This window comes from Zootermopsis nevadensis, unplaced genomic scaffold (assembly GCF_977971745.1).
Source record: "Zootermopsis nevadensis isolate Lab colony 2312 unplaced genomic scaffold, Znev_1.0 Znev_ptg000015l, whole genome shotgun sequence".
NCBI lineage: Eukaryota > Metazoa > Arthropoda > Insecta > Blattodea > Termopsidae > Zootermopsis > Zootermopsis nevadensis.
Window position 1 is genome coordinate 156,301 of NW_028259147.1, and position 16,217 is coordinate 172,517.

Here is a 16,217-nt window from a genome sequence, read left to right on the forward strand (position 1 = left end):
GCAACAGGTGCTAATTGTCTCATCTGCCACTCGTTTGATGACTTCAGCGGCTCACAAACAAACACCGAAGGGGCTTTTCTGTCAGTGGTCGCTCGCACTCACTCAACCTGTCTCGGCAACTGCAAGTAGGCAGCGAGAGTTATATTTAGTTGGCAAGTCTCTGCCCTGTCTGGTGTTTTGAGCTGGCGTGACGCTTGGTTTAACTGCCCTCAACGAAGACCTTGGGGTCATGGAAAGGCGGAGAAGGACGGAGACGAGGAGCCCCGTAATTTGTACTGTGTGAGAAATTCAAGGACGAGATGGGCAACGCACACAAAAACTGAAGGCAAGACGCCAATTTGGATGTCCGGGCGAAGAAGGAATATCCTAGTCTGTGGGGCTGTGTATTAGGCTCTTATGAAACTACGGAAAGATGCTGTAGTGTCTCGCGATCGCATCTCCCCGTCTGACAACGCGAGATTCTGAAAGATCAAGAAACGGCTTGTCGCCGCGAGCCTGGGATCAAACGAGGTCACTGCGCTGCATAGAAATCAGCTCCCACGAACACACGGGCACTGAACTCTGTGCCCCAGAATACATCAGAAGAAATTCTAGGGAGGCAACCTGTGTCACTAAGGACGATGACCTGAAACGCCCTCCGAGGCTAGCCCCGGTTGTAAGAAACAGTTAGGATGACGCCGGTGAAAGTCTTATGACGTCAGTGCCGTGGGTGAGAACGAACACAAAATGCACCGAACTGGGCCATCATCACAGATCGTTACTCCTTCCGGAATTCTAAAATATTCGAGCGACAAATCAAAATTACAAGTCGCCTTAGAAATTCAGAGCAAGTCAAATTCGGGGAATGCCTAAAATAAAAACGTTCAGAATCTCTTTCGTCTGCTGTCAAAACACAAATATTAAAACGCACGTGTGTGGAATTTCGTCTCTGTTCGTGAGAAGGAAGGGCGCAGCCTCCGGGTACGGGAGAACGGGGCGCTAGGGGCATCTGGCCCTGAAGGACAGAACGGAGAAAATATTAAACGAGGAGGCTGAGATGGGGAGGGCTTGCAGCACTCACAAGAGCGATAAAAGACAACGCCGAAAAACCATGAGGATAATATTAAAAATATATCTTAAAGACACAGGGTGAGGGAATGTGTACTTGATTGATCCGGGCTTCAGTCAACACGGCAATGAACCATCGGGTTCTATAAAAGGCCAGGAATTTATTGGCTACCTCAGCAACCATCAGCTTATCAACCGGGAAAGGAGAAAAGGCAACTGCGTCCCTGTTACTCCCACGAGTTAGGCGACTTCTCTGCCACTACTGTTATGCGGGTTAGTCCACTGACTCAGGGCAGAGAAGAATCCAACAGTCCAACAGCTTGATTGATGAGTTGACTGCGAGTTGTTCCAGAGCAAATTCACTTGCCTGAGCGCGCGCCTAATGCAACGCCAAGTGTTCATTACCCTGCCAATACCACGCCCCTCTCTCAAAACACGACTTGCGCAACGCACAGTGTCCTGCAAGCTCAACTAAGCCGGCACAAATGTTAAAATTCCCAGCCCCAGAGGAACGCTTCATCAGCGCCACCAGACCGAGCGCAAGAATCAAAAACTCATCTTCATGCAGCGGTGATTAAAAATCCACCCAGCGGTTATCGGACACAGACAGGCTCTCAGGTGAGATTTTAAATTCTCACGCCGCATAGTCTGGTAAAAAATGTCATCGCCCTGATGATGGAGACATTTAGCACCTGCGAAACGTCGGTCAATTTCTACCAGACTACGCGGCCTACACAATGTCAGTGTGCTCCGGTAGATACCGACGTTTCGGAGGAATAACAAGAAGTGCTACGTGCGTGTTGTGACGTCCATTTTTCTGGAAAGCTGGCGGGTCGACGGCAGTTTCCGAACAAAACAACACGCGCACAACCACTAATGCCAACATTAATTCACTTCCTACGTTCGTGGCCGTGAGCACGTAACAGCGTGCGACATCCCAATTCCTTGTTTGCGACGGAATGTAATCTAAAGCCGCGTCCTTGTCACCTCTCACCATCAGCGCAAAGCTCTCGGCTTCTACAGAACGAAAGACTCGTAATACAGAGCTTTTGTACTTACGTCCTCGGTTGAAATTCGATTTATTACTTATTTATAATTTATCTAATTACGATTTTTCAGCACCTCAGGGTACACAGCGACGAAAGGGAGGATGATGAATTGGAAACGATGTGGAAGGAAGCGGTCGTGGCCTACTTTAATGCATTATCCTGGTCGGACTGAGCAAAACAACGTCAAGATATCCGATCTCCGGGCCGAGATGTAAACCCGGGACCCCCCCCCCCCCACACACACACACGAATATGAAGCAGGAGTGCTAACCACTCCACCACAACACTTAATTTTATTTCCTGAATCTATTAACGGGGCTTTGATGTTCATTTCTGACCTGTATTAAAACTTATTAAACGGAAGGTAAAAGTATACAAAATTCGTATCGGACAAATAAGACAAATTAATTGCAAAACAAAGAACGCAGTCGAGCGAGTGACGACGAAGCTCTTCAGTCGCCTGCAACTTCGAGGAATTTTGAAAGGAACCGCAGGTCTGCGACAACTGAAAAGTGCGCCGCCAAACTATTCGCAACCCAGAGCTTAGCATTCTCGCCACCGGCCTCAGTCTCGGGCCACCGGCGGAACCAAAGCGAAGACAAGATTTTACATTTCGGCTCCTTCAAGTCGAACGAGTTTCCGGAAACCGATGTCACATCAAAAAGTGGAACGACGTAAGAAACAACGCGCCAACGATTTCCCAAACACAATTGTAACTTTAATGACGCCCTGAGGCCTGCACGCTCTGCTGGAGCGCGGCCAGTCTGAAAGAAAGACCCAGTGTGCGAACCAAGGCACATGAATAACGTCACGTGATCTTGCTGGCTATTGACGTCAATGGTGACCTCGGCGTGCTTGTGGCCTGAGTCCCGAGCGGACCAGAGAGACCTTCCGTCTGACTCGGAACCACAGAGGAAAGTGCGCGCGCATCCACTGACCTCAGGGCCCACCGTGGGAACCTCGCTGAACCCTGAATTATGTGGCGTCACTGTCTCGTTATATAATTTATAGCTATTTCAGTAGCTCGAATGGTGAATAATGAATTAGGAAGGATGAGGAAGGAAGCGGTCTTGGCCTACGTGAAGGGACTGAGAAAACCCACGACCACGACACCCCTTCCCCGGGGCCGAGACTTGAACCCGGAGCTAAACACTCGACCACGACGTCCGGTGGCCATGTTGTTACGATCTTAGGGCAATGAAAGCTCTTTGCTGCTGTGGCCTGCGACCGCGCAACGTCGGTGTTTTGCGCGGAGACAGCGTTTCAAAACATTTCTGAATTACCTTCGCGGCCCCACAAAGTGCTAAAAATTGGTTCAAAGCTGCACAAAACAACACCAGAAGACGTGAGTGTAGTCGCCCTGACGATGGAAGCAGAAAGCATCTGTGAAACGTACGTCAGTTTGTGCCACATTACACGACGCAACATCCGACAAGGCGGTTATCTCCAGGGTCGCCTACGTAAACAGCGAACAGATAACAGCGCTCAAGCAAGGTCGGGAGGAGCAGCGAAGCAGCTGTAAACAGCTCAGCCGAGTTCGTCAAAGGAAGGGCGTGGTCCCGGACAATTTGCGTCTTCCGAAAGACACACCAAAGCTTCGTGATTTGTTATTTCATAAACATCACTAGAGCAACAAAACCAAGCAGGATCAGACGGGAGGACACGTAGCACGCATGGGGGAGGCGAGATATCAACACACGAATCTACAGTCCAAGAACCAGAGCGGAAGAGGCCACTTGGGAGATAATATTAAAATGGAATATAATTACCAGGACGGGGTTCCACAATCTTCGGGTAGGATCCAGTCGTGGGCTGTTGCGAACACGGCGAACTTCGGGTTTTGTAAGCAGATAAATTTAGTGACCAGCTGAGCGACCATCAGCTTCCATCGGGTTCCGTCATGGGGCAAGACTTCACCGCCGAAGCAGCTGCTTCCTTTTGGCATTCGACGAATGGGCGTGGTGAAGCCGCCTGCATTGGGAACCGAGTGACGTCCGAACACTGACAATTAAAAACCGGACTGATTCTGTCAAAACTGAGGACGCGCGTCTGCAGAATCAGTCGGAATGACACAACGTAAACGCTACGCGATTACTACGCACGGGAAGAGCCAATGAACTTGCACGTTACACGCACGCATAAAATATTGGCAAAAGCTTGTCGAGCAGCGCGTTATAGAAATTAATAGAGCAAGGCAAATGCAAATGCAATTAGGCCGCTCACTTGCTGAGTAACGCGGAGGATTGTGACCTCCTGCGGCATGTGACGCTGTGCACAACGTTTCAGAGGAACGTGTGACCTCCATTTTCAGGAAATAAATGCTCGGAATATGAATGCGGCATGTTCCTAGGAAACTGGTGGTATCTACAAGTCTACGCGGCGTTATAACCCAGAAGTTGGGGCCAGCAAAACGGACGTTTCCCAATCGCAACGCCACTTCGGCCTGCGCACGTAAATGCTGGCCCTGACTTGAGGAGGAGGTTCAGATTTGTGCAAACTGATAATGAAATCATTCCGAGTGGTGTCTCGTAGCCACCCATTAACAACGAACGGCTTCCTCACATTTCATTCACGTATTCTCACCACCTCCTAGGCCAGCAGCGCGGACCAAAGGCGTCTTTCGGCGTGCAGTGTTCCGACCAATGTCAACCAGGCTAAGAAAAATATATGGAAGCCGCAGATCCATCGCCGTGTTCCCAAGAACCCGCCACCGGCGCATACGATGACTGCACCATTAACCATTTCAATAGCGCACACCCATCCACGCCAGTGCCTTCCCGTCAGGATATCCAACAAAAATCTTGTACGCATGCAAAATCTACCTCTAATACCGCAGTGTCCTCACAGATGGCAGCAGTAGCATCTGTCTTCTTTTCGGCTGACCCATTGGACAGACGTTTCGACAGGAACTGCAAAACAAATCAGGGTCTCAAACCGGCGAATAATAATTAAGTATCGTACGTTGGTACGACTTGCTGAACTCACAGACTGTCCCAGTCTAACGGCAGCGCCGGGTAAAGTCAGCAAAGGATTTGATGGGACGACCCTACGAGGGTCGAGATCAAGCAGGAACCTCTCATTCAAATGCCTCCTCATTCCGTCCGCACGTAAGCCCTACAAGAGGACACAGACCATTTGGGAGAATCAGGGGCCCACAGGGAAAATTTTTTAATGTGCCTTTAGGAAACTGAGGGTGGATAAGGTTCGGTGAGGGGCTCCGTAGATTGAATAAACAGCGATTATTTCCTTAAACCGCGTTAACCATTTAATTTTTGTAATGGTGAAGTGTTGTGTTTACTTCGCGGTACGGACTGAATTCTTAAATGTTATTTAGAGAAGAGATGTTGCCGGAATAGAGGGACGGCGGACGGCGGACGGCGGACGGCGGACGGCGGACATGTCTGTCTGACGACTTCGCGGAGCCTCGGGACTTTTTTCGCTAGGTCAAAGTCTGAATGACGAAGTTCATACACCACAATAAGACAAAGGTCAGCAGCCTGACCCACGTTCTGCTCGGAACTGGTTAAGGCAGCGAGGGTCAGCCTTTGTCTGGCCGTTGCTGGGCGCAAGTCAAGTGACCACGCAGTCTTCGCAATTTTATTACAGCGAAGCGGCAATTGAACGACGATAAATAAATGTTGCGACATACGATTTGCCTCGGACACAATTCCTAATGCCGATGACGGGGCAGTTTCCGAACCATCGCAAGCAAAACTGTTTGTACACACTTCAGAAACTAAAGATCAAGATCTATGAACAGATTTATCAACGAACTCCACGGAGAAAACTCCTTCCTTCTCGACAAGACAACTTGAATGTCGGTCGCAGTGTTCACAGGAGCCACGTGCTGGACCCTACCCCGAGTAGGAAGGATCGAAGGTTCACGCCCGTTACTTTTATGCACATTTCAATTGACTCTCATCCGCGGTCACCTTCTGCATGCGTGCTACGCGGCCCTTCCATCTTGATCGGCGAACTGTATTTCTGCGCCGCTGTTCTCCAAGTTCGCCGTCACCTATCGAAGACCCGACTAAACCTTCAGCAGTGGGACATATTTTTACTTTACCAGACAACACGCCATATGGTACTCTGCAAGTCTGTACGAACGAATCCTCCCACTTAACCACATCCGAGCAGCCGAAATAGACGGACGACACGAGGGTGACCCCCGCCTACAATTTATTAGAACCAATAAACATCGCTCAGACTGTGGGTGCCAGAATCACGCAGGCATTTACCAATCCACACGAATGCTACAGGGATCATAAGACTGCTGAGAATCTCTGGTTAAAAATGGGACCAAAGTTTTTCAAAATCGACGTTTATAAGAGAATATAAACAGTCGATACACGATCGCTACATTTTCTGTTGAACAATCTCATCGCCCTGACGACTGAGGAATCAAGGACCTCTGAAACGTCGGTAAACTTCTACACAGTGCAAAAACCCAGAAGCCATCTTCATACTGGCCGCCGTGAGTACCTCAAGTCTCACTTAAGTCGATTCAAAGACGATCACTGAGATTTCTCGGTTGCTCGCTGACGACTGCTCAGTAAACGACCTGAGTGACAGAGGGGAGGATGAGAGGATAACATTAAGACTGATCTTAACGAGACAGTCCGTGATGATGGCAGGAGGAAGGAACTGGCTCAGGGTCTCAGGATCGTTTCCAATGTCCGGCGCTGAACCCTTGGGTTCTGCTGCGAGTGTGTTCCTTAATCGCACGATAACTGTCGGCGATAACCCCGTGGGGTTTTCCGGCAAGCCCACCGATTTCCTTTTATCGTGCTATGAGGACGACGAAGACAGCGGCAAGCGACGAAAATGTCGCTAAAGCTGCAGACAAAAAGCGGGAAACGCTGGCGGATATGAGCCACATGTTGACAGAATTGCAGCGCGGACACAAATAGGAAGATGCGCGCTAGGGGACGCGCGTGAGAACCGGAGAATGCGACGTCGTCACGTGCAGAGAACAAAGCTGCGTCATGGCTCTTCGTGGGAAGTCAAGGAGGAATACTCAATTACAATGTGCACTTAAACAAAGACTGGCATTACTCTTTAAAGATCGCCGAGATAAATAAAGTAAGCCGAGAGTTGAATGGCCTCTCGAATTTATGGTACATTATTTTGATACTCCGCAAGAAACGTGTTGCTTCTTCTAAGAACTGAATAAACACATCCAAAATGCCGGAAAAGCCTTTCGAGCGGCCGTGAATCGCGGTTCACTTTATTTGAACTAGGCGATAAATATTATCTTAGCGACGAAGGGTGTTCCTGGAGGCGGCTCCACTGACTGAACACTCGGTTCTGCGTGGTAAAAGAACAAACGGTTGACTGCGTCGAACCATCGCGAAGAACTCGAACGAACTGCTCACTCGAACAAACAGCCTCACTTCCAATAAGACAAATCGTAAGACAGCTCTGTTATCAGCGACGTGCGTCACGTGGGTTCGACACACAGTGACATGATGCACTCCTCAGAATGACGTAATTACAAAGCACACAGGATCTTCAATTCGGTAAACCGAGAGCCCCCGAGCTACGAACATCCAAACGCAAAATGACAACGGAGATCCGAGTGTGATCGAAGGTTTTCACGCCGGCGACTACGAAGATGGCTCGTGGCGCCGCGCAGTCTGATGGAAGTTTACCGACGTTTCAGAGGTAGTTGCTGCGTCCGTCATCAAGGCCCTGGTGCACGATGTCGCCATTCGTCGTCGCTGAAGGGCTGGCTAATGGGAGCGAAACCGAATCCTTATCAGCTAAGATGCCCGTGGCGGTCCAGTGCCTTGTCGTGCCGTGCTGAAGACGGAGACATTCTCCGAAACGTCTAACCTCTCGCTTGCCTTCCATTTGCTGCAGTTAACGCCATACTCGTTAGTCACACTTCGCAAATAAATTGTACTCGAAAGGTGACATACACAATAAGGGCCCACGGCCCACACAGTACAGAAAAGGAGCTATCTGTGTTTTCCCTAACGATAATCTAATCTTCCAATACACTCAAAAGAAAAGAAATGTCATTTGAGATTAACATGGCATCATTTTAGTACGTACACCTGGGAATTAATTTAGAGATAATCGCAACACTGTTGAAACCTGCGACGTCTAATCCTCAGGAACAAATGCAAACCGCGGAACAGTGGCCACTTCTTCAGACAGGCGAAAGAACCGCTCATCTAAAACGGTCTGTGCGTGCCGCTGTGAATCTTGAAAAGTCCGTTCACTAGTAGCCCGGAACTTGTTGTGCTTTCCGCACAAACATCGCTCAAAACACGCCTGTTGGTAGAGGCAGCACGTCCCATAGGTTCAACGCAGCCGACGACACGGTCCGGACAACGAACGTGATCCAGGGACGGTTTCATCCGCCTCAGACCAAAGACTCAACTCACTTCCTTCTCTCCGATCGTCAGAGGCAAATTTGCCCAGGGCATTTCCACACCAAAATTTTGCAGGAACCCCTTGTCTCCCCCGCCTGGCCTCTAACATTCCACTTCATTTCACTTGTCAATAAAAGGTGACTTACACAAATCATTAAGTCATTCGCCACCAGTCTGACGTAAAACTGCTGATTTACTCGGCCTTCGCAGACAACACTCAACAAAAACTCATCGCTCTGTGCACCCTGAATTTCGGCGTTTTTTGGGGAATTACAGGGGAGGAAAAGTTTTCGAACTGAACAACACCAAGCACCTGTTCTTCCCTCAATCTCATCACGAACCCCATTCAAATCTGAAGACGGCTGTCTACTGGGTTGTAGCGCCACGCACTCTTACAAGTGCTGACCAAGCCCTGAAAAAGGCATCAGGTCTCACGATCGAATCACGCGGGCAACCAATGGCGAAGGTCCCTGCGGACCTAGCATCAAATTCCACGAGGCAGAATTCTCCAAGAGAAGCTGACAATCGCTCAGCCAGTCCAAGAAATTCGCAGTCTTCATGAAACGCAAATGCTCGTCGCCGAGTTCACAACAGCCCAACTGATCCAGTACTCAATCATCTCAAACCACGTTTTTTAAGATCGAATAAAAGACCCGCTACACTTCTCCGATGCACAAACGAGCGCCTGACGAAGTGAGATTAAGTGCGGCATTTGACATCTGCAAAAACATTTGCCGGACGATCTTAATTTCGGACGAAAGAAACAGCAAATCAAATGCCTCAAAACCAAAACAACCAGACGTCGTACAAAATCGGGAACTTCAAAACTATTTTAATGGAGCAGTCATTCTCGGGAAGCTGACTGTCGCTGATCCAGTCAAAAAATTCCCCGCCTTTCACAGAAACCAAAAGATCACAATGATCCGCCACTGGAACATGTCCCGAGCCAGTTAAATCCAGTCCACATCCTCACAGACTGCTGCTTCAAAATCCACTTTATTATCCTCCCATCTACAGTCTATTTGTTCCTCCACGCCCGCCCCATCCATCCATCTCAGTCGACGAACCCAGCGCTGAGGAAATTTTCCGACGCCGAAGGCGACGAAATGCAAGGAGAACGCTGTACAAAACGCCTGAACTGAAACGTCACACCAGACGCACTGCAGACAAGGTACGCGAGAACCAACACGCAATTTCAGGTTCTGACGGATGTGAATCCTGGTACTCCGAAACGTCGCATCCAACCACGCGACTACCTGGTGCCACACAGCAGAAGAAACAACGGAATTTAGAATTGATTGCCACGTGATGGGCCTACCAGACTCCTCCTACCTCGAGGCAGCTCAAACCATTTCGTATCTTCGTCGAGCAAAACACGTACCAGAATGTGATCCGAATACGAGACTCGGGCGATGAGCTCGATCCATGACCAGAACGTTCGAATCGTCCACTCAATCTGACCTGAGTGTTGTCACTCGCCAGAAATACGCCTTTGGAAAACTGACTTTCGAATGGCCTCGAAAACTTAAAACGCCTCTATATGGGAAACCCTCGGACCGATATTGTCGTGATCTTGACATGACATATTGCATATGGTTTTCATATCCGCTCAGCGCGTGCTACATGTTCCGACCATCTCTCACCCTCCTTAATTTTAACATTTAACTCTAATATTTAGTGAACACTAAGCCTGCGAAAGCTTGCATTGAACTGCGCTGGTAAAATACAAAATCAGGCCGCGTTCCCGTTTCATTGCGAAACTGTTTCGTGTTCGACCCTGGTAACTGATAACTGAAGAGAACTGCCGTGACTCCTCCTTGATACATGCGGACGGACGGGTGTTCGGAACAGGGCGGTGGACATCTGGTCGCAGCAGCACCACCAGTGACGTCAAACAGAGGAACTGGTTTGGAACGTCGTGACGCATGGAACAGGACACAGATCCACGCCTTCAATCACAACGGCCAACTTCCGCAACGCAGGCCGTGGTTCGCATTCCATTTCGAAAACGAAGGGACCAGTGGCCATCCAAGGAGAAGCACCTGGAGACAGCAAACTGGGGTCCCATGGTCTCACTCAGGGGGGCAAACCAGCGAGGGTGGAGGGGAACGTTCAAAAGACCTAGGCGTAGACGGGATAATAATATTAAAGTGGATCTCGGCAAACTAAGGTTAGGTTCGGATGAAGTACAGGGCCCTGTGGTGGGCTTTTGTATACACGGCAATGAACCATCGAGCGGGGAATTATTACCTCGTCAAGAAGGTCTCTCCTCCATGTCCTTTGCTTGCAGAGAAGAAGAGACTCGCTCCCTAATTTTCCGGCCAGGGAGTCTTGTGAAGTCTGCCTACAGATTTTGGCACTCAAATATTACAAACAAATTTATTATTTTCGCTTGCAGCTGTCAACTGAAACAATTACAAGACGCTGTGCGTCGTAAGATCTTGTTTCGACCTACATAACCCGTCTCATTTTAACGTGTTTCACTGCTGCCCTGATCCTCCGAGTACCTGCAGCTTTTCCGAGGCGCTCAGCAAAAGACATTTTGATCGCTAGTCAGTCACTACCTGCATCCACACGGAATAAACCACTAGTAGGGTGTGTCCTTGAAGATGGAAGCAGTGTGTTCCTCCGAAACGCTGGCTGGCTGCCTACCCACGTGTCCACATGGCGTTACAGCCCAGAAGGCGAAATTGGAGATAGTTGGCTCGCGGCCATCGTGGAATGCGATGGTCCCGTGCCAACCAGCGCGCCCAGCGGCCGTGAGGAGGAAGTCGCCTCGCAAACTTGTTAACCCCGGTCAGCCTCGTGCGACACGCACTCCGTCAGTCAGCTGCGATCACGTACCAGACGGCGAAGCACCACCTTCATTAAGCAAGCCCCTTAAAAAATCCTCGCCCTTCATCGGTTGCGACGGTTCATTGCCGCGTTCACAAAAAAAACGCCACTGGACCTCAGTACAACGTTAATACCAGAAATGCTTCGTCATGATTGCCGTTCAACTTTGCTTTAGAATTCACCATCAGGGGCGAAAGCTGGACGGGACAGTCTGACGCAAAACGCTGTTTACGTAATGTGAAGACCGATCACATTTCGCCCGGCTCCCAACAGTTACGACGTAAGGGTGGCCACGCACGCACGCTCCGGCCTGCGTCCCTGAAGGCAAACCGGAGCGTGCGTGGTGAATTTGACCGGAAACCAAGTCTCCGATAAATCTGCAGTCGCTTGAATTTTTGCCACGAGGCTTACTGAATGTTTACAAGTCGTAACGTGTGTGGGCAGAGTCGAGGGCAAACGCACGGCTTGCAGGATTTATTCCTCTCAACCAGCCCCCGAGAACTTCAAATCCTCGTCGTTCAACTACGCCTAACAGTTCCAAAAATGCGTCCTCATCCATTCGCAGGTATTTATGCCGGTCCGTCGGCTCTGATCGAATTTCATTCAACAAATTTATGTGAGAATGTTTCGATCCATCTGACCCACTTGGAACGTTTCAACTTTAAAGTAACAGCAAGACCGATTGAAATCGCATCGTCTTCACTGAACATGTCGTAGCATCGACTGAGTCTGTCAGAGGTTTGAGGCTTAACTTCCGGCACCATTTAAAAGCATCTGCAGGCAAAGGTTTCGCCAATTCTACAATTTTGCGACACGTAACAGCTGCAATTGTGCACTTTGTTTGGTGCATTGAGCATTATTCTTCTCACATTCAACAATAATCGAAACATGCTTCAACCCCTGAAGTGACGACATCATTATAAGAAAAATTTCAAAGCAAGCGCTGACGTGTCAGATACGCGGTTTTCACGGCACTTAAAATGGCGACTGTTTGCTTTCCGGGATGTGACGCGCGAGGTGCTGCACGTGGTTACGACGAATAAGGCCACACAATCCACACGTGGTGACGTCCTGACGCCCGCGTTCTTGAAAGACGCCCTCGCGCTCACGGGACCAGTGCTTACAGGAGGAAGCCAGCCACAAAATTTCCCCTTCCGACAGCTTTACGGTTCTCTCGTGTCTTAAACAAACATCCCTCTGCACTCCCACGCATGTGCCAATGAAAATTACTAGGGGCGAAGGTAAGTACACCTGCACGCTGTGATCGGCGTCCCACAGCAACAGCTGCGTTAACATTTAGGCCAAAGCGAGCTAAATCAGCGCAGTGCTCAGAACTGCGAAAGAAATTAAACGCCGATCAGAATACGCACATTTAGGTTAGGGCAAGGATCACGCTTTTCCCAGAACTTTCACAAAAGCCGACAAACCTACGTGACTTTCACTAAAAAAAGACCACACAGACGATCAAACAAGGTGCAGGTGCACTGACAATTTGGAGAAAACAGAATTTACAAGTTCATTATTTGCATTTTAACAACCTCACTGGACTTCACGTGAATTTCTAACTGAACTAATCAAGACCAAAATGCCACATCCCCTGTATTGCTGCAGACATTACAACGCACGCAGAAATAAATTATAACCTACAATTTTGATAATTAATTGTTTCTAACCAATTTATAAACCTTAACAGTGGTTTGCATTATATTTCTTATATGAGGAATAAACAGCTTTTTAGTGCTTTGGTAAATTCAATCTGAGTTTTATTTACTGTAAAGTAGGGACCAAAATTAGCTGGACAATTTTTGTGTAGGCTCCAACTAAATTTAATTGAAATCCATTATGAACAGAAAAAAAAAAAGAATTTGTGGTTCTGAAGAAGACATTAATTTTATGCACTCCGCACAAAGCATGCATAATTAATGAAACAATTAGTCTACTTAATTACAAACATCTGCATATATTTTCAGGACTCAATATTAATTTTTGCGTCTACTTCATACAGACAAATTTGTACACACAAATTACATGTTGCGCTTGTGCGAAACCACAGGAATTTTAAACATCTCAGAACGGAGAGAATAATTTTTAAATCACAGGGTTTTTTTTATGAATATAAAACAACACACAGTGACTGACGTGTTACGGTACCTCAACGGTTTATATATGCATTCTAAAGGTTATAAAACAAATTCTCACCATTTACACAAATAATAATCTTGGGCGAAGTAAAGAAACTTCCACCAGTGTGCATAATACGCTATGTCATGTGGATGGGGCTGGTCAGCAAGGCGGCAGAATGTGTGACTGGTCACAACTGATGCTTTACAAATATCAATATGCAGTAGGCGTAATTCATAGTCCACTAATTCACTTGTACTTCAAAGCGTGAAACACAGAACATTTTAAGGGAGAACCCACTGGAGGTCTGCTCTATCATCTGGGGCAATGACAGCTTTTAAAATGCTCTCTGTTAAAATCCTATTTTCAAATGCATTTTATTCAGCATGCCACTAAAATTCTTCTCCTGCATGTATTTGAAAAGCTTGGAGTCAAGGTAACCTTCCCACTCAGTTCCATAAAACATGGCAACTTTCATTAATAAACTATAAAGGGAATGAAGACTTAACTCACATCCTACAGACGCGCTCTTTTGCTTGAAAAGATGAGAGATTGTTCATATGAACACACAAATGTAAGCAAACTGCTCACTTCCCACACGTTAAGTCAAAACTTTCCGCATGTACGTCTTGGGCAGACATGGAAATACTTCCATGATTTTATTAAATGCAGATACACATCAAATATAAGCTCACAGATCCAAACCTGTCACTAGCAAATTCATTTTTGCAGAGACTTGAGAGAAATTAGGTTCTATGCATTCTAAAGACTATTCTTGTTCGATGTACAAATACGTCCAGTATTCAATTCCCATTCATGAAGTACAAAGAATGAAACATAAAGCCGAATAACTGTAAGAATTATCATCATATCTGTGGTATGAAAAGAAGGACTGCACAATAAATGTACATGTAGAAAAACATTTGCTCAAAGTATGTGTAATAAAATGCATCTATGTAAAATAAACTGAGTGGTTTTAAACACAGCTTAATTCAAATTCAAGCACACTGATGAATGCAATAATTTAAGGATTAATCTAAACTATACTTATTTTTGGAAATGAAATATATACAAGAAAGAATTGCTTCCCTTATAGATTCTGCCATTTTAGTCTCAGCTTCACAGTACACAAATAATGCAAGAACATGGCACACAATTTTACAATATAATCATCAAAAACATCTGAGCATGGCTTTATAATCTTTTATAGTTCTAATTCACTGCCACCTGATTCATGAGTTATTGGTAAATATAATGTTAATTTAAAGACAACTAACAACAAACCTATCAAATAACATAATGGCAGAAATTCAAACCAAGATTTAAGACTCTCTGTGTAAGGTAACATCACAGTTTATTAGGGTATGAGTGTTCTTACCGTGGCTACGACACTACCAAGTAGTGGAACACTTGCCCTAGACACGCCATCCGCTTGCTTCCTTTTATCCTGGAACACCGTTTCACTAATGTAACTTAACAGGGGCTTGCTTCATGCATAACTTGAGAAAACAAATACGTTTCCCCACCACAATAAAAATAGTACGACGCTAAAATACTATTTCAAACAAAAAAATAAGGGCAGTCAAATGATAAAAAATATGGTGTACACGTTAGCAAAGACATAACATAAATACTAATAACATACGTTCAGATATCTGCAGTCGAATGAGTTAACCAGGTATAAATACAATCATTCGATCCTCCCCATTACTTCTCTGCGTAAACATGCTTGTTTCTCGGAAATTTTTACGTTATCTCTATTTAAAACTATACTCGAATCCTTCCAGTAGGGTAAACAAATTGTATTCGAAATCAAAGTACCCTTGCATACAGCACGAATGAACAAGCACTGCAGAATGCCTGTATTCACCAGGTTTTTAACTGCAATAAAAACATGCGTCACAGTTAACAGATTTCTAAATAATACGTACGGTACACAAAACTGCCTTTAAGAACGCTCCATGTCTAAGCCACGAGGTTTGGTTTATAAGGTGACACTTGATTCCAAATGACTGCTTGGCACATGGCTTCCACCAAAATTCGGTTGCAAGGCACACCATGGAAACGTAAAGATAAAACAAGAAACATATCATGTTTTTCTTACCTCCTTAATAACATTCCTCAGGAAGTAGGAGGATGAATACGTCGTTGGAGGAAATTGTGTCACCGTCGACGCCATATCACATCAACACATGCACAAGTCTTATAACACACTGAATAACTGCACTCGTTTCCAACAGATGTCTGCACCCTACAGGTATGCCAACGTGTAAACAAATGGAGGAAATTGACATGCGTTTATGTTATACTGAGCGTATCTTTGTATGCTTTACTGTACCTAATATACAATTGAACTCCGATTATCACAACTACAAACATGAAGTGCTACTAGACAGCAACAAAAGTCAAATAACACAGGGCACAAAATGACACCTTTTTTTTAAGATGTGGAAAACTTAATGGATTTGCACATTATTCACTTGTAAATATTACATTAAATTCTGTTTACATGTATCAGATCATCAACTTTACAGCATTTTCACTCTTAACAAGAGTAACACACCATAGGCCATTAAATAACATTGACATCTTGTCTTGAGGCTACCAACATTTTGGCAGAATGTAATGCCTCAATCTTCAGTGTTGTTCACTGCTGCATGAATCTGCATCTCAGTATTTTAATTTGCTAATAGTCAAATGAAAAAACATTTTTATAATGTGGATAACAAGAAAAAAATAAACTTCCATGTAATGAGGTTTCATTGTCACCATGACATGTGTTTAC

General features: G+C 46.3%; 1 protein-coding gene across 4 annotated transcripts in view; it reads right to left on the reverse strand.

The window, feature by feature from the left end:
- Positions 1–16,194, reverse strand: part of IP3K1 (inositol-trisphosphate 3-kinase-like protein) — a 38,183-nt gene extending 21,989 nt beyond the window's left edge. Inside the window, exons 1-3 of one of the 4 annotated variants that reach the window (XM_022086058.2) lie at positions 15,537–16,194; positions 14,811–14,879; positions 4,919–5,005 (exon numbers count right to left, since the gene is read on the reverse strand). In XM_022086058.2, the coding sequence (XP_021941750.1) occupies positions 4,919–5,005; positions 14,811–14,879; positions 15,537–15,611 (231 nt within the window). In that variant the 5' untranslated portion in view covers positions 15,612–16,194. The remainder of the gene's footprint in view (positions 1–4,918; positions 5,006–14,810; positions 14,880–15,536) is intronic. The other 3 variants (XM_022086059.2, XM_022086060.2, XM_022086063.2) reach the window with 3 other exon arrangements.
- Positions 16,195–16,217: the final 23 nt, after the last annotated feature.